The 23,923-nt window shown below is 42.0% G+C and overlaps 1 protein-coding gene across 2 annotated transcripts in view; it reads right to left on the reverse strand.

The window, feature by feature from the left end:
• ZBTB18 (zinc finger and BTB domain containing 18) overlaps positions 1-17,293 on the reverse strand; it is a 33,438-nt gene extending 16,145 nt beyond the window's left edge. Inside the window, exon 1 of one of the 2 annotated variants that reach the window (XM_073627548.1) lies at positions 17,027-17,293. In XM_073627548.1, coding sequence (XP_073483649.1) covers positions 17,027-17,267 — 241 coding nt within the window. In that variant the 5' untranslated portion in view covers positions 17,268-17,293. Of the gene's footprint in view, positions 1-16,925; positions 16,950-17,026 lie in introns of those variants that run through there. The other variant, XM_073627550.1, reaches the window with a different exon arrangement.
• Between the last annotated feature and the right edge of the window lie 6,630 nt (positions 17,294-23,923).

A 23,923-nucleotide genomic window follows, 5' to 3' on the forward strand; every position in this document is an offset into this window, starting at 1 on the left:
ACATCCCTTTTGTCCCCAGTGCTTTGGTCAATGCCCTGCATGCAGTTTTATGTGATATATACTGTTCTTTCTGCCTGGAAACTGGAGATTGTCCATAGCAAACAAAAAGTGTCCCTTTACGTCAAAAATGGCTTTAGACCAGCTAGAAAACAGCGATAGTAAATTAGAACACTTGCAGAATTGAGCGATAGTGAATCGTGGGGAAATTTATTTTATTACTATTTATTTTTATTTTTTTTAATTATTTATTTTTATTTATTATATTATAATTTATGTTTTTGTGTTTCAAACTTTATCATACCCGGGATATCTACTAGACTCTTGTTTGGACAGATTTAAGTGTGTTATTGTTAAGAATTACAGACCTACAATATAAAACGCCAAATTTCCATGCAAAATAATGGTACCGCTTTCAGCACCTAAAATCCGAAATAATCATACCGCCAGGGAGGTTAATGTTTCAGTTCATGCCAATGCACTGCGTGCTGAAAAAAGGACAGGTTGCATTTCCATGCAATGCAGCACATTGGGACGTGTTGAAACACATCACAACGCGTTGTGGCCCATAAAGTTGAATGAAATGTCATTTGTTAAAAAGCAAATAATTAAAAAAAAAAAAAAGCAGTGGGGTGCAATGTAACAGTGCATTGCACCAAACCTACATATTGCACACCAGAAAGCACGCATTACACGGAACATAAGTGCACCCTCTGGTGTGGCTGGGCCCCAACCCTATTCATTTCTCAAACTTAGAAAAATGGCAGGATGGATCAGAGGAAACCTTTACTGAGCCAGGCACACACACTGGGGTTGATTTACTAAGACTGGAGAGTGCAAAATCTGGTGCAAACCTATCAGCTTCTATCTTCAGCAAAACGTGGAAGCCGATTGGTTTCTATGCAGAGCTACACCAGAATTTGCACTCCCCTGTTTTAGTAAATAAGCCCCACTGTGGGCTCACCATTGAATCCTATAGGGCTCATGCATATTGCAGCTCAAAGAAGATGCACCTACAGGCATTTGAGCTTTTTTGAGCTTTCATTTCCTTTTTTTCTGCCTGGAAACTCCCCTCCAGGTTAGCCAAAGTGTCCATGCGTTTTCCGGCATATGAGTTTACGGGCAAAAAAAAAAAAAAAAACCCAAACCCTGCAGTGTCTATGGACACATTGCTGCAGTGTGCATGAGCCCATAGAGAATACCTCGCTGAACTAACACTGTCAATATTAAGCCTTCACAAGGTAACAGATATTCCAGGCTTGGGTGGCTCAGCCAACATCACCCTGCTCAATGAGCTTCGTTTGAGAAATGACAGGAGTCGGACAGAAAAATTTTGTTGAACAGTGACTGCAGCCAATCAGGGTGCAAACTGTTAAAATACAATAGGCGGGAGTGGGAGATTCACAGGCTGAAAGAAAAAAAAAATGAAAATGCTTATGGCCGGGCTTAAGGCTGAAAAAAAAAAAAAAAAACACCATAGAAAAGAAGAATAAATAATTCTGTTGACAATGAAAATCAACAGTTGGCCATTCTTATTTTCAAATCTGCATTGGAAACACTACTGAGCATCTTATTGAAAGCCCATAACACATAAAAACTGTTTTCTCAGAGTAGGTTCAATTAAAATGGGAACTGAACTCTGGAAGCAGAGGGCAAAGGACAAGCCACCAGCATTGCCTGTGGTCTCTTTGCAGCTCATCTTTTACCTATTACTGACTCATTTTGCCTTATTCTGCCGGCAGCAGAGCCTCCTGCATGAGCAGTGAGCAGAACGGTTGTGCACAGTATTAGTCACTAAAACTCTGAGATTAGCAATCAGAGGTAGCAGTGTCTCAGATTCCTTCCACAGCCATGAGGTTGTAGGCACAGGAGTGCCTAGACATCCTCACATACCAAAAAGTACACTGCTATTTTTTAGGAGGATTTTAAGACAGACAAATAATACATTTTCGGGGTACTGCCTGAAAAAAAAAAGCATTTCTAAATGTTCCCTATAGCAAAGCTTTGAATGCAATTAGTAGAACTCCACTTTAAAGCCCATCTCTTCGCAAGATTGGGAATGATCCCATCCCACCATCCATAAAAGAAAGAAAAAAAAAAGTAGTGTTTTACTCACCCAAGTCTGTTGTCAAGTGACCCACCAAGACCTCTTATAGGAGTAAAGACTGATGATCCACTGCAGCTGTCCTGGCCACTGGCAACACATCTTATCATCGCCCCATGTCATTATGTCACTGTGTCGCAGCCTTCAGGATTCAGCATCAACCCCACCAATGGACCAAAATGAGAAATGTCTACATAACGTGCAATATGGGCACCTAAAGGGGGACACTCCAAGTCCACAGTGAAGAAGCAAGATGATGCAAGGCCCAGCCACAGGTCTGATGTTTTAGGTATTTTGGAAATGTAGCTTTTTTATTTTATGGTGTAATTAGATGGGGGGGGGGGGGGGGTATGGTTTGTGGAAGGGGCTTCCCTGGCCACACTTACAAAACAAAAAAAAAAAGGAAGAAGAAATGAACGTGTGGCTTTTTAGACAAATGCATCTTTAATATTACCACCCACTAAAACCGGATGAGGCATGGGCTCAAATACACCTCTGAAGGTATGCTGTTGGTATCTGACACCAAGCCATCAGTAGCATCCTTAACTCCTGTAAATTACAAGATGGGCCCTCCATGGATTAGCCTTATTTTTTTACCACATCCCACAGATGCTCAATTAGATTTAGATCATAAGAATTTGGAGGCCAAGTAAACACCCCACACGCGTTGTGTTCCTAAAACCATTCTTGAAGTCCATCAGACCAGACCACCTTCTTACATTAAAAAACGTGTGTCATTAATATTAATTAACATTAACCAATAATCAATTTCCCAGTACAAAATTTGTGTGCATCACCGACAAACAAAAACTATACTGAAATAAATGCTGCTACTTTAAAAATACCAAAAAACGTGTGTCATTCATATAAGTGTAAATTGGTATTGGTTTTACACTAATATTAATGACACATGTTTTTTGGCATTTTCTAATTTTTAAAGTAGCAGTGTTTATTTCAAAATAGTTTTGTTTCATGTCTTTAGTGTAGTGACACACACTAATTTTCTATTTGATCAGCTTCTTACATTGCTCCATGGTCCAGGTCTGATGCGTACCTGCCCATTGTATGTGCTTTTGGCTGTGGACATGGGTCAGCATGGGGGCCCTGACTGGTCTGTGGGTACGCAGGCCCATTATGCAACAAACTGCGCTGCACTGTGTGTTCTGACACCTTTCTATTGCAACCAGCATTAACTTTTTCATTTGAGCTATAGTAGCTCTTCTTTGGATCGGACTGCACAATGCGAGCCTTTGCTTTCCACATGCATCAATGAGCTTTAGCTGTCTATGGCCCTGTCATCGGTCCACCAGTTTTCCTCTCTTGGACCACTTTTGCCAAGTCCTGATCACTGCAGACCATAAACATTCCACACAAGCTGCAGTTTTTGGACTTGTTCTGACTTGCTAATTTTTTCTGCTTTCAACACATCAACTTCAGAGACAACATGTTCGCTTGCTGCCCAATTTACCCACCCACTTTTGGATGCCATTGTAACGAGATAATCAATGCCCAAATTTATATAAGGCCCCTTTCACACTACATTATACATATTAAAAAAAAAAGGATCCAAGCAGTTTGTAATTAAGGCGTTTGGAAAGACTTAAGGCTAATTCACACCAGCAGCAACGTTACAATGCAGTGGCTGGAGTGTGGTGCGGTCTGACCGGATCAGTGCAGTGATGATGCGCTGATCACGGGGCATTGCATTGTTCATTTTTTTTCTTTAAAATAAACCTTATCGAAATGTCACACAGACATTTCATAAAGTTCAACTTGGCAACACAGTCTGAGGCAGTAAATTGCCTCACACTGTGCTGCACTGAAGAAAAGTACTGCATGCAATCCTTTTTTTTAGCGCACACCACCACTATGCAGTGATGTGAAATGGGCACTCAGGCTCGGTTCACACTAATGCGTTTTTTGCAAAAACGCACTAAAGTTCATTTAACATGGTTTCCTATGGGACACAATCACATCTATGCTTTTTTCAGCAACTATGTTTTTGAAAAGGGTCAGGGACTTTTTTAAACACAAAAAAGGTGGGTTTTTTTTTGCTTTTTTTGGTTCAATAGACTTCAATGGAAAAGCTGCAGAAAAGCATGTAATGCATTTTTGCCACAATTTGCATTTTTTTTAATCTGCCCAACAAAAATAAAAAATGCGGAATGCATCAAAAACGTGTCTAAAAACGCAGAAAGCACTGCAAAATGCACTGTAGAATGCATCAAATGCAACCTGCATAGGTGTGAATTGAGCCTTAAGAAGACAAGGCATTTTGCCTTATGTGGTGTGACTGCACTGGAATAGCTGCCCAAGTCAGTCCCACCACATCTGGCATGAATATACCAGATGTGGTGGGACTGACTTGGGCATATTTCTAAGAAGACAATTAGAAACAAGTAAAATGGACAACCAAAAAATGTTAATTTGTTAAAAATCTTGTCCAGATGAATGGTTTAAAATATTTTTTTTGTTATAAATTTTACAAACTGTTAATACAGCAAGTTATCAGATTGCCCTTAGGGATCAGGAAGGTATTCTTTCCTTTGGAGCAAACTGGACCAAGCTTTGCAATTATTTTTGCTTTCTACTGGATCAAACAGGGGGTTTAGTATAACATTTTTACCTGGATGGAGAACTGTCTTTTTTCAACTTAACTATGTAAGGCAGGCCATGTATTGTACATTCGTTTTTGCTTAACCAGAGCCATTGTGTTCTGCCAGGGGGGGGAAGGCTCCCAGTTGGCAGAACCCAAGAGCGCTACAGAAGCTATTCATCGAATCGACACATCAAATTTGTGGATGGGAGAAATTGGCACTTTTTTTTTTCATTCAACCTGCCAGCTGAATACGATGATCAGTGTTGCCGGCTATAGTTGGTGGCACTGCTCGGGCGTAAAAAACAAAACAAAAACACAACAGGCTGGTTGTACAGAATGTCTATCGAGAGATTAACTCCTGTACAACCAGCCTGCCCGTAGATGGAGTGAATATTAGCCAGTCCCTGCTGAATCTGCCAAATTTCGATCCATCTATGGATGATTTAAATATATACTTATGTTAGAGCATCCATATTCATCACATATGCAGGCTCCGTTTCTTGCCTAGTAGCGCTGTATATAGTGATAAGGCATTGCTGATACTCTAATCACACTAGGAAAACACCAGAAAGAATTTGTCTTATTGAAAACAACAGAATCTTTGTAAAAACCCAAAATGCTCCTAGCCACACAATGTAAATTAACCTGCTTAGGCTCATATGAAGGAATTTGGAAGAAGCAGTTTTTTTGTTCTTGAGAAGCAAAAGAGAGATGTAGGATAGAACAGCCCTACATAGAGAACAATTTTCTATGTGATAATGCCAATGGGCTTTGGTGTAGTCTTCTGTATGTTAGCATTGTCTGTACAACCAATTTGTCAAAGCAAACAGCTATGGCTCTCTATATGGATCTGTTTCATTCCCATCCCTTCTCTGACATAAAAGTATTATTAGTGAGAAACAACGCAGAAAGTGGCCCTTTTGGGCACTGTTACCAGAAGTTAACCGTAAGGTTTGGGAACTTCATCTAGATTCTAACATCCATGGAAGGCTTGTCCAGGTGATTCTGCTGGTTGTTTTTACAGTGCCAAGAATATGAACTGGATCTGGACCATTTCTTTTTTGTGCACCAGGCTTGTGACCATCTGGTTACTATGGAGGACTTGATATCCCTTAACAGTTAAAAGGAGATTGCTGGTGTTTGGCAAGGGATGCCTCCTTGTTAATCAGTTTATCATAAGGCCAGCAGCAAAACACCTGTGCGATTAAGCTCTCATGGGAATAACCATTCCCTGACTACCACATACTAGTCCTGAGTCGATGTCCTGGAACTAGTAAGCAAAACACAAACTGATGAAAGGATGCTTTCATAGGAACTGAATCGCACAAGTGTTTTATTTTATTTTATTTGTGGTAGAGCCTCTAAAGCTGTCTGCATTTAAAACTGTACAGATATGAACACTTTATGCAATTTTCGTTTAAAATGATAAGATATATAACAAAACAGTGGGTGACAGTTAGCATGCTGACATCATAACACACGGAAATCCACAGCGATATGAAATTTGTAAAGATTCAAAAGGCTTTGTATGCACAGACAATAAAAATGGAGCATTTGGCACTCTTGCCTCCACTTCCTGGTGCCTGCCGAATGTTGCCCAAAAAGTGCATTGAGCCAAATGGCTCAAAAATAGAAATACTCTGTGCTTCAATTAGTGCTGTAATATGTTCCCCAAACACTGCCTTCAAGGGTCCACCACTGCCTAAATAGGCAGGCCAATTCAATTTCATGACTTTTCGCACAGACTCCCAGGCTAGACGAATGTTTGAAAACAGGAAAATGAACATCAATAAGAAACATCCTATTCTTTTTTGCCATCAATATGTTTTTAATTTGGACTAATGATGTATTGCTGTGATCATCGTGGTGCACACAATACAAGTACAAATAGGGACACTTGGGTTGATTTACTAAAGGAATATAGACTGTTCACTTAGCAAAGTGGATGTTCACTGACTACGTAAATAAAGGTGAAGCTGCGATCATTTCAATCAAACACAAGCAAAAAGTTTTTTTGTTGTTAATTTCCTCCTGTGATCCCCATGATATAATCACACACATAGGTTGGACTTGATGGACTTGTGCCTTTTTTCAACCTTACCTACTATGTAAGAAGTGGGGACAAAGGAGCTTTGGCCCTACTTCTCTTTAACAGAAAATAAAAAGGTACTTTTGTACTTCGTGTTCCAGTGGCATGCACTAAGACATGAAGGTATTACAGTCATCTTTGAAGCAACTCAGTTAACTAAATAATAGTCCAACTAAGATTGTTACCTGTAAAGTAAGTAAATACTCACACCTTTGCTACTGCCTGTACTGCTTAAAGCGGAAGTAAACCCATCCATAAAACAGTTTCATTTCCGGGAAGTGCTGGAAATGTAACACTCCGATTGGTTGTGCTGTCAATCAAACTGTCAAACCATCCAATGGCTGGTGTCATAACTGATCACATGTGCAGCATCATGGCATTTGTAGATTAAACAGAGGCAAAGATGGCAGTTTCCTTGGCTGAAAACGATAGGAGGGTTTACTTACACTTTAAGTCCTCTCCATCGCAGAGAAATTGTCCCCTAAAATCTATGCAGATACCAACATTTTCAGGAGTGTCAATCTCCTGCAGTGCTTAGTGCCTTCTTCTGTCAGCCCCAACAAAAACATAGGACCCAACAGTGTAGACAGAGAAGATTGGTGATCACCCTAACTATAACTATATTGGTAACAATGATCAAAGTTTGCCTTAGAACCAGGCAATGGGGCAGAACGTGTTGGAGAGCTTTTGTCAAATTCCTTGCTGTTCATAGCAAACAATAAGAATCCCCGTTTAATTTTAACAGCAGTAATGAGAGCTCTAAGGTGATGCTATGGGCAACAAATCATATTTTCTGCACTTTACATACAGTATATACAGTAGGTATAAATAAAATTCTATACACCCCTGTTAAAATGTCAGGTATCTGTGATGTAAAAAAATGAGACAATAATTAATCTTTTCACAACTTTTTCTACCTTTAATGTGACCTAAAACTGTACAACTCAATTGAAAAACAAACTGAAATCTTTTTTTTTTTGGGGGGGGGGGGGAGTAAAAATAAAATAATGTGGTTGTATAAGTGTGCACACCCTCTTATAACTGGGGATGTAGCTATATTCAGAATTAAGCAATCACATTCCAACTCTTGTTAAATAGGAGTCAGTACATACCTGCCATCATTTAAAGTGCCTCTGATTAAGCCCTGGTTCAAAATGGTGCGTTTTGACATGCGATTTGACATGTCAAATTTGCGAGAATTGCCGGCAATGGCACCGTCCTAATCGATGCGACGCTGCATTTGTGGTGCCACACCGATTTCAGAAAGTAGTTTCTGTACTTTTTTTTGTGATTTCAGTGTGCGATTTTCATTGACTTCTGTGCAGAAACCCGCACAGATGTCTGTGAAATCGCAGCCGAAATCAGGACTGCCATGCAGGAGTGAAATCGTTCGTGTTCAACTGAACTCACACAGCTTCATTCCCGCAGCTCAGTGTGAACCAGAGCTCACTCCAAAGAAAGTTCAGCTGTACTGGTAGGTCTTTCCTGACATTCTCTTAGTCGCATCCTACAGCAAAAGCCATGGACCGCAGAGAGCTTCCAAACCATCAGAGGGATCTCACTGTTAAAAGGTATCAGTCAGGAGAAGGGTACAAAATAATTTCCAAGGCATTAGATATACCATGGAACACAGTGAAGACAGTCGTCAAGTAGAGAAAATATGGCACAGTGACATTACCAAGAACTGGACGTCCCTCCAAAATTGATGAAAGGAGGAGAAGAAAACTGGTCAGGGAGGCTGCCAAGAGGCCTACAGCAACATTAAAGGAGCTGCAGGAATATCTGGCAAATACTGGCTATGTGGTACATGTGACAACAACCTCCTGTATTCTGTATATGTCTGGGATATGGGGTAGTGTGGCAAGACGGAAAGCCTTTTGTTAAGAAAAACATCCAAGCCCAGCTAAATTTAGCAAAAGCACATCTGAAGTCTCCCAAAAGCATGAGGGAAAATGTGTTATGGTCTGATGAAACTAAGGTTGAACTTTTTGGCCATAGTTCCAAGAGATATGTTTGGTGCAAAAACAAAATTGCACATCACCAAAAGAACACCATACCCACAATGAAGCATGGTGGTGGCATCATAATTTGTGGCTGTTTTTCTTCAGCTGGAACAGGGGCCTTAGTCAAGGTAGAGGGAATTATGAACAGTTCCAAATACCAGTTAAGATTAGCACAAAACCTTCAGGCTTCTGCTAGAGAGCTGAACATGAAGAAGAACTTCATCTTTCAGCATGACAACTACCCAAAGCATACATCCAAATCAACAAAGGAATGGCTTCACAAGAAGAAAATTAAAGTTTTGGAATGGCCCAGCCAGAACCCAGACCTGAATCCGATTGAAAATCTGTTGGGTGCCCTGAAGAGGGCTGTGCACAGGAGATGCACCCACAATCTGACAGATTTGGACTGTTTTTGCAAAGAGTGGGCAAATATTGCCAAGTCAAGAAGTCAAAAAGTCTGAGTACTGTAATGCAATTAGGCTCCCTGGCGGTATGATTATTTCAGATTTTTGGTGCTGAAAGTGGTACCATTATTTTGCATGGAAATTTGGCATTTTATATTGTAGGCCTGTAATTCTTAGGAATAACTCACTTTAATCTGTCCAAACCAGAGTCTAGTAGACATCCTGGGTATGATAAAGTTTGAAACACGAAATCATAAATTTTAATACAATAAATAACTATAAATAATTATACCAAATAATAATATAATAATAATAATTATTCAATAATGTAATCAAATCAAAACCACTGAAATTTGCTCAGTTGCAGAATTTTCGCTGTCATTACTTTTCAGTGTTTGATGCTATGGACAATCTCCAGTTTCCAGAGAGAAAGAACAGTATTTATAATATAAAACTGCATGCAGGGCACTTGAGAAACCACTAGGGACAAAGGGGATGTGAAATAATTTCATAGTAATGTAATCTGTAAGATTACAGTGTACTGTATGTATTGTGTGTGTTTCACTTTTTGAATCTGGCGCCACTCTCCATCCCCGTGCGTCGCAATGCTCGCAGGGAATGGATATCGGCTCCGGGATGAATCGAGCGGAGGACGAGCCGCTCACACTGCGGGGAGACATCGCAGGATCCTGGGGACAAGGTAAGTAAGCTCTTCCTGGATCCTGCGATGCGATCCCGAGTCTGGCTCGGGGTTACCGCTTTTGGTTCTGAAATTCCACCCCGAGCCAGAATCGGGAATACCGCCAGGGGGGTTAAAAAGGTGCTTCAACAAAGGATTAGTTTAAGGGTGTGCACACTTATGCAACCATATCATCTTAGTTATTTTATTTTTACTTCCCCCCCACCTAAAAGATTTCATTTTGTTGTTCAACTGAGTTGTACAGTTTATAGGTCACATTAAAAGGTGGAAAAAGTTCTGAAATGATTTATCTTTGCCTCATTTCTTTACATCGCAGAAACCTGACATTTTAACAAGGGTGTGTAGACTTTTTACATCCACTGTAAGTATATAGTCATTGGGGTCAATCCATACACCGAGATAAAAAGGTGCAGTAAAGTGCAATCACTAGGCTGTATGACTAAGCAGAGGTACAGTACGTATGTGTAATAAGAAAACAGAGTTGCTCTATATACATATAACAAGCATATATACATTGAACATGACACAAAAACGAGAAGTTCCAGGTTAAAATAATATTTTTATAGCTCCTCGTGTTTGATCTCTGTAGATAACAGACTACCAGTTTTATATACATATATCAGTTGTTGGGATGGTTGCCAATATACAGATTCTACTGTAAAGTGAACCTGTGCTATGTTTCCCACCAGTACAGCATGGAGCTCTCCGTCAACCGTTTGCACCGTAATGCCCCGTACGCACGATTGGACATTCCGACAACAAAATCCATGGATTTTTTACGACGGATGTTGGCTCAAACTTGTCTTGCATACACACGGTCACACAAATCTTGTCGGAAATTCCGAACGTCAAGAACATGGTGACGTACAACACGTATGACGAGCCGAGAAAAAAATAAGTTCAATAGCCAGTGTGGCTCTTCTGCTTGATTCCGAGCATGCGTGGAACTTTGTGCGTCGGAATTGTGTACACACGATCAGAATTTACGACAACGGATTTTGTATCCAGATCTCAAATTTTGTGTGACGGAAATTCCGATGGAAAATGTCTGATGGAGCCTATACACGGTCGGAATTTCCGACAACAAGCTCCCATCGAACATTTTCTGTCGGAAAATCTGACCGTGTGTACGGGGCATTAGTGTAAACTATGCACATGCCCCAAATCACAATACAACGCAGGGCTCGCAACTGTCCCTGTTTAACACCATATCTTGTCCCTATTTTCTTCTAAGTTGTCCTTTCTTTTTCTTTAATGTACAGACCTTTACAAAATATGTGCATTTTAACTTTCAAATGTGGTATACAACAAAGTTATTGGATGTGTTATTTTGAAGCCAGCATATAGTAAGGGTAGTGAAAAAAGCACTTGTGGGTTTGACTATTTTTTGGGTATTAGTTCCTAATGGAACCAAGCAGGTCTGGTGAGAGTGAGGTCTCTATGGATATGCAATAAAGAAAAGGTTGCTATTGACACAGGGAACCAGACACCCTACCCATATGTATCAGTAGAATCTGGTACCCTGGTCAGCGGTGCAGCTGTTTTCAGTTGTATAATGTTTAATGATTACCACTATGCCTTACAATAGGCAGGCAAATTGGAAATCATTGATCATAAAAAGGTATTCCCTGCAGACCTACTGCTCAGAAAAGGGACAGGAGCATACTTCTAAAAAGCAGGACTTGACTTCCTCTGCACCAAGTAACTAACTTGTGGTCAACATCTGGCCATATAATGCAAGGCATTGGGAAAGCAGTTTCCTGCCTGCTAACAGAATAACCCCAGAACCACATTAGCCTACTTGTGAAGTATGTCTGAGAGGGAAGACATTGTAATGAATAACTTCACTATATCTGGGTGTTAAGGAATCTACTGCCTTGCACAGCACTGACAGTCTGTTACACTAAAATGGACAACGCTTATGGATGGCCCTCCAATCACTGAGTACACTCAGGCTTAGACCAAGTTGTATTCTTCAACTGCAATGGGATCTACTACGCCTTCCTGGCTGTGTTTTTGGGAAGGGGACCCTAGATCACAAGACTGAATAACATTACAAACCCTATGGAAGGCAAAACAGTTTACATACTGTACACGTATTTCAACTGTATATTTAGCTAGTTCCTTGAACTTCAGCTGTAAACACACAAGACATTATTACTGCAATTGTTTAGTCCAACTAAAACAGGTATTTGAATTTCAGAGTTAAATCACCTAGTGCTTTCTAACAATAATTCTGTCACACACTTGGCTAAGCTTGAAAAGCATGAACAGAGGCTACCTCCAGGGAAAATTGATGTTAAAATGATCAGCAGATCCAAGGATAAAAAAGGTAGAAACAGTTATATGAAAATGTTGACTATACCTGTAATGACTGAGCTTGGCCTTCCCTTCCCTTCCCAATGCTTTCTATCAGTCATTGAGCCTACCTTTTACATGAAATGGGTAATGATAATGGCTTGGGTGGCAGGCAGTCATCTACCTTTTTACAAGAAAATTCAACTTTTGTCTATAGCTTGAGCTGCTGGATGTCTGGTTCTATGGATTGGACATGCTGGCGATTGTCTTAACCTCCATACTCTTCTCCTGCACATACTGCTGACTATCATATCCTCCCCAACTCCCCCCCTGCACAGATAACTGCTAATATGCCCTTCTTCTGCAAATAATACATGTCGTAATACCCTCTGCTCTCCCTTCTTGCATATACTATGCACACTTACACACTCCAGTACTTCTCTCTTGCACATACTGCCTGCTGTTGTATCCTCTGCTCTTCCCTCCTACACAACTGTTATTATATCCTCCCATCCTCTCAGCCCCCTCGTGATACTAATTAAATAAAGAGGAAAGAAATATTTTTAAAAATATATACAAAAAAAATAAAGCAGCCCCCTACACACATTTATGATATATATACTGTACATAAGTAAACACCTCTTATGGTATATATTAGGTCAGGGATTATTTTCAGTGTAAACGCAGTTCTGGCATTTCCAACTCTTGATGTATATAATGGCAAGGGGTGCTGAAGTGTGCTGGAGGGTGCATTGATGCTGGCCGCTGACGTATCTATTGACGCGGGGGGAGGGCTTATTGATGCAGGATAATCTATTTGTAGCTGGTAGGGGATCTTAAGTTGCTGTGAGAGAACTACTATTGATGCTGGCTGCTGAAAGGCCTATTGATGGTGGCTACTAGGAGATCTATTGTTGCTAGGAGTGATCTATTATTCCTGGGTGGGGTCTATTGTTCCTGGCTGCAGGGGATCTATTTTATTTTTTTGTTATCGTTACATACAAATTATGTACAAAAATTATACTCTATAAAAAGGGGCAGTAACTGGGAATCTAGGGGGTGTAACCTAGGTACGATGCTCAGAGGTTGATGGGGGACAGAGCCAAGGGGTGACAGAAAAGGGGGAGTACCTGCACCTGTTCTCTGAGAAAAAGAAAAAAACAACATGTATTAGGCATTCCTAGCCACAGAGTTAGAAAAAAATTATAGGGTCATCATTTAGATTTAACATTAAAGAAATGTGCTGCACGGCTTTTTTTTTTTTTTAATGTGTTACTTTATTATAGCTTTAAAATATTTAAAAATAAGCATTTTGAATCTAGATATATTTGGTACTTATTAAAGTGGACTTTCGTCCTCTTCATCTATTTTCCACACTATGAATCCCTTTCTCACAATTGCCCCAATTTTTTTTTTTATAAATGAAAATAGATTTTTTGCCTACTTGTGTCACATATCCCAGGAGGCTTTGGACCAAATCTGTGAAAATGTACATCCGCTGCAGTGCATCATCAGGGAGACGGCTGTCTCTTCTTGGTTCTTGCAGCTGGACACACAAAGACCAGCTGCAAGAAGAAAAAGAGACAGCCGTCTCCTGATGACGTCAGAAGAGCAGATGGAGGTGTTGGGACCTGGGCATAAAAGTTTGATAAACTTGTTGTTGATAAAACAACAAATAAGGTAATTTAAAATAAACGAGGGGGGGGGGGGTGTTGATGAAATTCTTCTTTAACATTTACTCAGAAATTTAGAAAGCATATCATGCTTGTGTGTGTATATTTGTAATGAAAACATTTGCTCAAGGTTTCCATTTTTCTTGATTTTTTCTTTATTTTGACCACTTGCCTACTTTTTAATTCCCACCTGCCTGAAAAAAATAGAGAACACTGCTTTTTATAAGCTGAAACACAAGAACATATCTATACAGCAAGATGCAGTCAGGATAGTTTGAACTGCTATAAAATAACACAATTTGTGTGCATTCAGCTAAGTTCATGGCAGATAATCACTGACTGTGCAGAGAGCCGTAAATAGATGCAGCCGTTGTTCCAGTCGTTATATTGAACAGGACCGGAAGCGGCACCTAACCGCTGAGAACCGCAGCAGAATCAGAAGGTTCCTGCTGGTACTATTTGCACTGGCCTTAATCGCTGGTGTGAATGTAGCCTTACTAACATTAGACAATTTTTTGGAAGCTCTTCGCAATAAACACATGATACACATAAAACATGCACCATCAAAGAGGTATATATAAATAATTATATCTATTGGTGCTGCATTTTTTTCTTTTGTGCTGGATTTCTTCTGCTACTTGTACTGCTCACCAGAACAACTTGCACAAACAGACATTGAAAAAGATGCTTGGAATGCATCCCTGATGCCCTGCCAGAGACTGTGCCAAATGCCTGGATCCCCATCATCGCTTAGCCATACAGTCCAACCACACAAAACTTTATTGAAAATTCCAACACAGGGCCTTTCGCTTTCTAATTCTGTAAAATCTCTGGGCGCTAGTTTTTTTTTTTTCTATAAGAATGACTTAACAAATACTTTCAAACCTGCACGCTTGAATCAGTTTGGAACATTCCTCCCAAAGGAACCTCTCAGAGCATGACTAACAGTCTATACTGCACATGAAGACAATAAAAAAAAAATACGCAAAATAACACAAAAAAAAAAAAATTACCAAACGATAAGAACGCAGTAATGAAAGTAATGAAATGTAGGGGTAGCACTTTTATAACTTGTGTCAAATTATGAAAGAAGCCCGTCGTCTTTAAACTTTGTAATCACTAACACATAAAGCACACAAAATATTTAGCATTACTAAAAAGGTAAATATGTGTAGAAAGAAATTTACCAAACACAGAAGGACACAACTATACACATTGGGTGGGCAATTAAGCATAGAAGAGGATCAACGTCAGTCTCTCTCAACCTTTTTAACACAGAAGAATCCTTGAAATAACGTTCTGTTCTCAGGGAACCCTTGATAATAATTACTTTATATACAGCTCATTAGTGTGATTGTCACTGAGAAGAATGCTCCGGACACCGGAGGGCATCGGGAAGAATGCTCCGGACACCGGAGGGCATCGGGAAGAATGCTCCGGACACCGGAGGGCATCGGGAAGAATGCTCCGGACACCGGAGGGCATCGGGAAGAATGCTCTGGACACCGGAGGGCATTGGGAAGAATGCTCCGGACACCGGAGGGCATCGGGAAGAATGCCCCAGACACCGGAGGGCATCGGGAAGAATGCCCCGGACACCTGAGGGCATCGGGAAGAATGCCCCGGACACCGGAGGGCATTGGGATGATTGCTCCGAACACCGGAGGGCATTGGGATGAATGCTTCGTACATCGGAGGGCATTGGGATGAATACTGCAGATACCAGAGGGCATTGGGATGATTGCTCCGGACACCGGAGGGCATTGGGATGATTGCTCCGGAAACCGGAGGGCATTGGGATGATTGCTCCGGACACCGGAGGGCATTGGGATGATTGCTTTGGACACTGGAGGGCATTGGGATGATTGCTCCGGACACCGGAGGGCATTGGGATGATTGCTTCGGACACTGGAGGGCATTGGGATGATTGCTCCGGACATCGGAGGGCATTGGGATGATTGCTCCGGACACCAGAGGGCATTGGGATGATTGCTTTGGACACCGGAGGGCATTGGGATGATTGCTCCGGACATCGGAGGGCATTGGGATGATTGCTCCGGACACCAGAGGGCATTGGGATGATTGCTTCGGACATCGGAGGGCATTGGGATGATTGCTCCGTACATCAGAGGGCATTGGGATGAATGCTCCAGACACCGGAGGGCATTGGGAAGAATGCTCCGGACACATCGGAGGTCCGTAGGATGAACCCTTTCACACCAGACTGTTTTGTAGATCAAAGCTCCAAATGTCCATGCTTTAAATTGTGCCAGCAACTTTACACCTGAAGTTCAGAAAGGTACACAAGTTACTTTTGGAGCAAAAAGGGACTTTATTGTTTACACTTCACTGGGAGGATGCAAAAAAAACAAAAACAAAGACGTAACCTGCGTTTTTCAAGTGCTCCCATAATAAAAAAAAATAACTGGGGACAAAAATGTCTGATCCTACCCCTCCTATTAACACATAAAAAAGGCTCAAAATCACCTAATGTACATTATTTTCAGGGGCTTCCAAATAACAATGGCTGCAGTCAGTGATTACTCATCTGCAAGACATGAATTTCTCAATGAACCTCTGGAGGATCCCTGATTTCCATCATTTCAATCCCACGGATCACTAATATCTGATCACTTGATGAGGAGTGATTCAGCAAAGCCCAGCGTGTCTATTCTCCCAGATTTGCGTTGAAACACTCCATAACTCCTATTGTACCTCTTCAGATTGTTAAAAGAAGGCACATTTCCTTAGAAAGTAACTTGTCATGTAGAGAGCAGTCACAGCAGGGCTGGCACGTCCCATCTAATTTAGTGGGTAAGACTCTGGAGCAGCTGTACACAGCAACCAATCAGCTTCTAGCTTTCATTTTCAACGCTTAACTGAGGGAGCTGAAGCTAGACGCCGATTGGTGACTGTGCACATCTGCTGCCGAATAGGATGTGCTCCTGAAATGCACACGATGTGCCTGGGATAAATGTCACAAATCTCCTGTGAACTGGAGCCCAGGGGGGCCCGAACACACAGACAGGGATCAGAGAGGGTCTAAGTGTCAGCTCACCTGCCATGCACTGGATTCCAACCCCGTCCTCTCTAGTCTCCTATGCACCTTGTCCTTGACACACACAGTCCCCCCTCCCCTTCATTACCCTCGGCTCTTACTCTGAAGAATCCCGGTCACTGCTCGTCCAGTGACCGCTCCTTTCCTCCGCTGTGCTCGGGCTGTGTGCTCCGTGTCCGGACGGCTCAGTCTCGTGTCAGGAAGGTGTCCCCAGTGCTGAGCCCCGGGGCGCCACTGGCAGCACACATCAGTCTGGCGCGCTCTAGGTGGGCCAGGTGCCAGAGAAGGTAAGCACCGAGGAAAGCTGGGAAGGATGGCAGCATCAGGCCGGCCACCGCGCATGCGCGAGACTTCACGGGCTAGGGGCGGGCAGTGTCACTACAATTAGTTCTTGTGACGAGCCCGGTCATCTGTTACGTCCCGCCGTCATGTACTCTGTCAGATGTCAGGGTACAAGTCGTCTGTGACACTGGGGCTGAGGACAAAGAGGATGATAAGGAGGGACGTGACCAGGCTGCACAATCAAGGTGTCTGCCTGGCACTGCACAGCTGTACGCTCCAATACACAGAGTGATAGCACCTGTAATCATGTATGGCAGCTTTTACCGGTACAGAGGGCGTTTGTTTCTTCTGCCTCTGATGGCGGAAATGGTTCTCCTTTATCCAGGTTGTGACATGACTCAGAGTACCTGGATGAAGGGGAATTCACTAAGACTGGAGCAGCTGTGCATGGCGACCCATCAACTTCTGGCACTTATTTTCATAGTTTACCCTAGGTTCACATTGGTATGATTTGGCATGCCAAATCGGCAGCTGTTGTTGGCTTTGCGGCGTCGCACCGATTCCCAAAAAAAGTTCATGTACTACTTTTGGTGACTTCAGGGGACCATTTGTATAGACATCTGTGCAGGAACCCACACAGATGTCTGTCAAATCGCCGCTGAAGTCAGACTGCATTGCTGGGTTAGTTCAGCTGAACTCGCAAGATTTCTAACCCGCTCCAATGTGAACCTAGGCTCAAAGTGGAATTTCCCCCATAAAGGGGAAGTTCACCTACCTCCCCTTCTTCTTTTAAAGCTTTTTTTTTCTTTCTTTTTTTTTTTTTGGGGGGGGGAGTGCAGGTAACTAGTTACCTGATACCTACTTCTAATTGGATAACCTAGGCCAGTGATGGCGAACCTTGGCATCCCAGATGTTTTGGAGCTACATGATGCTCATCTGCACTGCAGAGTGCATGAGCATCATGGGAAATGTAGTTCCAAAACATCTGGGGTGCCAAGGTTCGCCATCACTGGCCTAGGTTATCCAAGTGAAAGTTCTCCCTCTGCTCGCAGCCTTCTGGGACACGTCACATGTCCCACACCGCTGCAGGACCGTTCACAGAGCACAATGCGTCTCATACATGCGCAGTGGGAAGCCAAGTCGCAAGGAGTCACAGGCTGCTTTCCTTAGTAAACATGTCGGGGCTGTCGACCCAAAGGTTGGCGAAGAACCAGTCCAGGTGAGGTCAGCGCTGGATCCCTGGACAGGTAAGTATCCATTTTATTTTTTTCAAAGAGGTGAAGAACTTCTTTAACCGCTTGCTGACCAGCCGCCGTCATTATACTGCGGCAGGTTGGCACGATCCCGCGAACCGTCGTAGCTATACGCCGGCTTGCGGGATTGGCATAGCAGGCGCGCGCACCCGACCCGCTGCACAGCGGGGATGCCGATACTCGTGGCCGACGGTCACGATGACCGCCTGCCACGAGCGATCGCGAGCACGAGGGACAGAACACGGAAGTGTGTGTGTAAACACACAAATCCGTGTTTTGTTCTGAGAGGAATGACAGATTGTGTGTTCCTATTAGCTAGGAACCACGATCTGTCACTTCCTCTAGTTTTTCCCCCCCCCTTCAGTTAGAATCACCTCCCAGGGAACACAGTTAACCCCTTGATCGCCCACTAGTGTTAACCCCTTCACTGCCAGTGACATTTTTACAGTAATCAATGCATTTTTATAGCACTCATCGCTGTATAAATGCCAATGGTCCCAAAAATGTGTCAAAATTGTCCGATGTATCACGATAAAAAATCGCAGATCGTCACCATTACTAGTAAAAAAAAAAAAATAATAAAAATGCTATAAACTCTATCCCCTATATTGTAGACACTATAACTTTTGCGCAAACCAACCAATATATATACGCTTATTGCGATTTTATTTACCAAAAATATGTAGAAGAATACATATCGACCTAAACTGAGAAAAAAATAGCTTTTTTTAAAAAAAAAAAAAATGGGGGATATTTATTACAGCAAAAAGTACAAAATATTGTTTTATTTTCTAAATTGTCGCTCTTTTTTTGTTTATAGCGCAAAAAATAAAAACCGCAAAGGCGATGAAATACCATCAAAAGAAACCTGTATTTGTGGGAAAAAAAGGATGTCAATTTTGTTTGGGTGCAACGTTGCACGACCGCGCAATTGTCAGTTAAAGTGACGCAGTGCTGAATCGCAAAAAATGGCCCGGTCATTCTGCAGCCAAATCTTCCAGGGCTGAAGTGGTTAAAGTGATTGTAAAGCCTAGTATTTTGTTTTATTCAAATGACACGTCATACTTACCTGTTCTATGCAATGGTTTTGTAAAGGATCCTCCTCTTCTGGGATCCCCTGCTGGCGATCCAGGCTCCTTCTCTTCCCTGTGTGCCCCCATAATAGCTGCTTGCTATGGGGACTCATGTGTGGGCTTACTCCCAAGCCATGCTGTCTGACACAGACAGCGCAGCTCAACCCTGCCCCATGGACCCTCCTTGCACCATTTGATTGACAGCAGAAGGAGCTAATGGCGCCTGATCATTAAAGTGATTTTAAAGTCTGTTTTTTTTTTTTAATAACAAACATGTTATACTTACCCCCTCTGTGCAGTGGATTTGCACAGGACAGCCTGGATCCTCCTCTTCTGGGGTCCCTCTTCGCTGCTCATGGGCCCTCACTCCTGTTAAGTGACCCCACAGCAAGCAGCTTACTGTGGGGGCACCCGAGCTGAGCTGCAGCTCTGTGTGTCCATTCAGATAAGGAGCCGCTGTTCGGCCCTGCCCCCTCTCTCTCTCCTGATTGGATAACTGATTTTGACAGCCGCGGGAGCCAATTGCACCGCTAGTTCGACGAGAACACACATGATCTAACTAGAAACGGTTTTTAAGGCATGGGTTATGATTCTCGACAAGCAAAATGGGAATACAACTCACCACTAATACCTCCAAAATAGCACACAGATAAATCTCCTGCGCTGTGCGGTGAGCCTAGGTGCAATATTGTGCTTCTATTCTGATGCCTAAAAAGCGGATAATGCACACCTTGCTACCTTTCACAGACTCAGGAGGTCCAAAGTACTAAAACATAAAGAAAATAGAAGGCACATGGCATAGCGCATTATTTGCAGCTGTTCTGATCTGTAAACTTTAATTTCATTATTTCTGGGGCATGGTCTGATAATGGTGTTATTTCTATAGATGATTTTTCCACTGAGTCTAGCAGTCTGTGCTCTATCATAATGTAGTCCAGCCTTGAGTATGTCCCATGCACTGAGTGGAAGGAATAATCTCTTACTGCTGGATGTTTCTTCACCTGTCTAAGTTGATACTCCCCATTCCCCCTTGCACATGACGTACTATCCACCTGTGGATCCATGCAGAAATTCAGATCTGCCAAAATTAATTTACCTTTTTTAAAATCCATTAACTTTCCTAAAACTTCTTTCAAGTAACCTTTGGGGTTTCTATTAGGGCAGTATATATTAGCCAATGTACATTCCATTCCCTGCAGTTTTCCCATCAGAAATATGTATCGTCCTTTTGGGTCCACCATCCTCTCTCTTCTACTTCTCTTGCCATAACTATTGCTACTCCTTTTGCTCTTTTCCTTGAGGAATCTCCATAATACCTTTATTGGATGATGTTTTGAGTACAATTTTACATTTGAATCTTGTGCTGTATATGTCTCCTGTAAAAAAAATTAGATCTGCAGAGTATCGTTTGATTTCTTGTAAGACCTTATGTCTTTTTGTTGGGGTATACAATCCTCATATTATAAGTTAAGAAATGTAATGTTATCATGTTGTCTTTCTCTTCTCTCTGCCTGCCCCCCACCTCCCTCTCCTTTCAGCACCCGTCCTCAGACGTGTGCAGAAGTCAGGGGAGGTCCTCAGGGCCATGCAAAGGGATTTAGTCCAGAGACATGAAAGGGAGACAGGATGAGAGGAGAACTCTGTGAATTTGGCACTATGTATTCAAAGAAGAGGAGAAACACAAGAGAGGGCCACTTCCTTTGTACCATATATATTCCCCCTCACCCACTATCCTCCCAACCAGACATGCAGGGAAACCCCAGTTATACTGTATGTCCTGTTTACACATCTATTCCAAGAGGGGTTTGAGATGTCTCTTTCTCATTTAACCACTTCCCTACCCGCCTATAGTCAAATGACGTCCACAGATGGGATCTCCCATCCTGGGTGGACGTCATATGACGGCCTTGGGTTCCCGTCCGCCTAGGGGGCGCGCGCGTGCCCGCCGCGTTGCTCGGGACCCGGTGCGTGTGCCCGGCGGCCGCGATGTCCGCCGGGCACCCGCAATTGCCCGTTAACCGGGCCGGACCGTGGATCTGTGTGTGTAAACACACAGATCCACGTCCTGTCAGCTCAGAGGAGAGCGATCCGTGTTCCCAGAACAGCGGAACACTGATCGGTCTCATCCCCTTGTATGTCCCCGCCCCCTACAGTTAGAAGCATTCCCTAGGAAACACATTTAACACCTTGTGTCCCCCTAGTGGTTAACCCCTTCACTGCCTGTCACATTTACACAGTAATCAATGCAATTTAATAGCATTGATCGCTGTATAAATGTGAATGGTCCTAAAAATGTGTCAAAAGTGTCCGATGTGTCCGCCATAATGTCGCAGTCACGAAAAAAAATCGCGATCGCCGCTATTATTAGTAAAAAAAAAAAAAAAAATAATAAAAAAAAAAATGCCATAAATCTATCCCGTATTTTATAGACGCTATAACTTTTGCGCAAACTAATCAATATACGCTTATTGCGATTTTTTTTACCAAAAATATGTAGAAGAATACGTATCGGCCGAAACTGAGGAAAAATTTTTTTTTTTTTTTTTTTAAATTGGGATATTTATTATAGCAAAAAGTAAAAAATATTGTGTTTTTTTTTTCAAAATTGTCGCTCTTCTTTTGTTTATAGCGCAAAAAATAAAAACCGCAGAGGTGAACAAATACCACCAAAAGAAAGCTCTATTTATGGGGAAAAAAGGACGTCAATTTTGTTTGGATACAACGCCGCACGACCGCGCAATTGTCGTTTAAAGTGCGACAGCGCTGAAAACTAAAAATTGGTCTGGGAAGGAAGAGGGTGAAAAGGCCCGGTATTGAACCGGTTAATGTTTCAAAGTTACATAGTTAGTTACATAGGTTAAAAAAAGTCACACAAGTCCATCTAGTTCTACCAAAAAAATAAATAAAAAAATACAATCCCATATACACAATCCTTCACCCACAGTTAATCCAGAGGAAGGCAAAAAACCCCAGCAAAGCATGCTCCAATTTGCTACAGCAGGGGAAAAAACTCCTTTCATGATCCCCCGGGAGGCAATCGGATTTTCCCTGGATCAACTTTACCTTTAAAGGTTAGTACCCAGTTAAATTATGTACATTTAGGAAAGAACCCAGGCCTTTTTTAAAACAATCTACTGAGCTTGTCAGAACCACCTCTGGAGGGAGTCTATTTCACATTTTCACAGCTCTTACTGTGAAGAAACCTTTCGGTATTTGGAGATTAAATCTTTTTTCCTCTAGACGTAAAGAGTGGCCCCTTGTCCTCTGTCATGACCTTAACGTGAATAATTCAACACCAAGTTAACTATATGGACCACTTATGTATTTGTACATGTTGATCATATTCCCCCTTAATCTCCTCTTCTCAAGAGGAAATAGATTCAGTTCCTCTAAACTTTCCTCATAGCTGAGCTCCTCCATGCCTCTTATCAGTTACCTTCTCTGCACTTTCTCCAGTTCCTTAATATCCTTTTTGAGAACTGGTGCCCAAAACTGAACTGCATATTCCAGATAAGGTCTTACTAATGATTTGTACAGGGGCAAAATTATATCTCTCTCTGGAGTCCATACCTCTCTTAATACAAGAAAAGACTGCTCGCTTTGGAAACCGCAGCTTGGCATTGCATGCTATTGAGCTTATGATCTAGCAAAACTCCCAGATCATGCGAGAGGTCAGGAAAGATCTGGAGATTTACACTTTCATATTTCAATGGTGACACTCCCCTCAAGTTTCTCCATATTTGAGCTTTTTCTTCATAATCTAACTATTATGTCTCTTGGGGAATCCACTGCTACACCTTGTGGTCTTCTGATTCTATGCGCTCTTTCTATTTTTAATGGCTCAGACACTGGTCTACCTAATAGTCGGTTAAACATTTTTCTCATTAGTTACATTAGGTCCTCTTCTTGCGTTTGGTTCTGGTAGGCTTCAAATCCTTATGTTTTTCCTTCTATCTCGATTTTCCTGGTCCTCTTGTTTGTATGCCATATTCCTTTGACCAATCTGTGGGGTCTTCATTTCCTCCTTTAATTATTTTATTATTTGGGTGTGGGTATCCAGTCACCTTTCTGTATCTTCCAATAGTTTCAATATCTGGCCTAAATCACTGTGTAACGATGCCATATCGGTTTTTAGGGAGTTTTCTAATTTTGCGAACATTTCCGCCATTGGGCTTTTAGGTTTCTCCATTTCTCCTATTTCGGTGTCACTATCAATCTCTAAGTCCATTCCCAACTGACTAAGCATGCTTGAGCCCACTTATAGCCTATTTTGTCCACTTTTTTTATTCCCAGTCCCTTGTTTCACACATATTTCATACTGTTTCCCTTTTGTTGTTTTATCACTACTCCCATGCTGGGACATTTACTTTGTTATTGTCCCTGGACTTGT

The sequence above is a fragment of the Aquarana catesbeiana genome, linkage group LG04, assembly GCF_042186555.1.
Source record: "Aquarana catesbeiana isolate 2022-GZ linkage group LG04, ASM4218655v1, whole genome shotgun sequence".
NCBI classification, from domain to species: domain Eukaryota; kingdom Metazoa; phylum Chordata; class Amphibia; order Anura; family Ranidae; genus Aquarana; species Aquarana catesbeiana.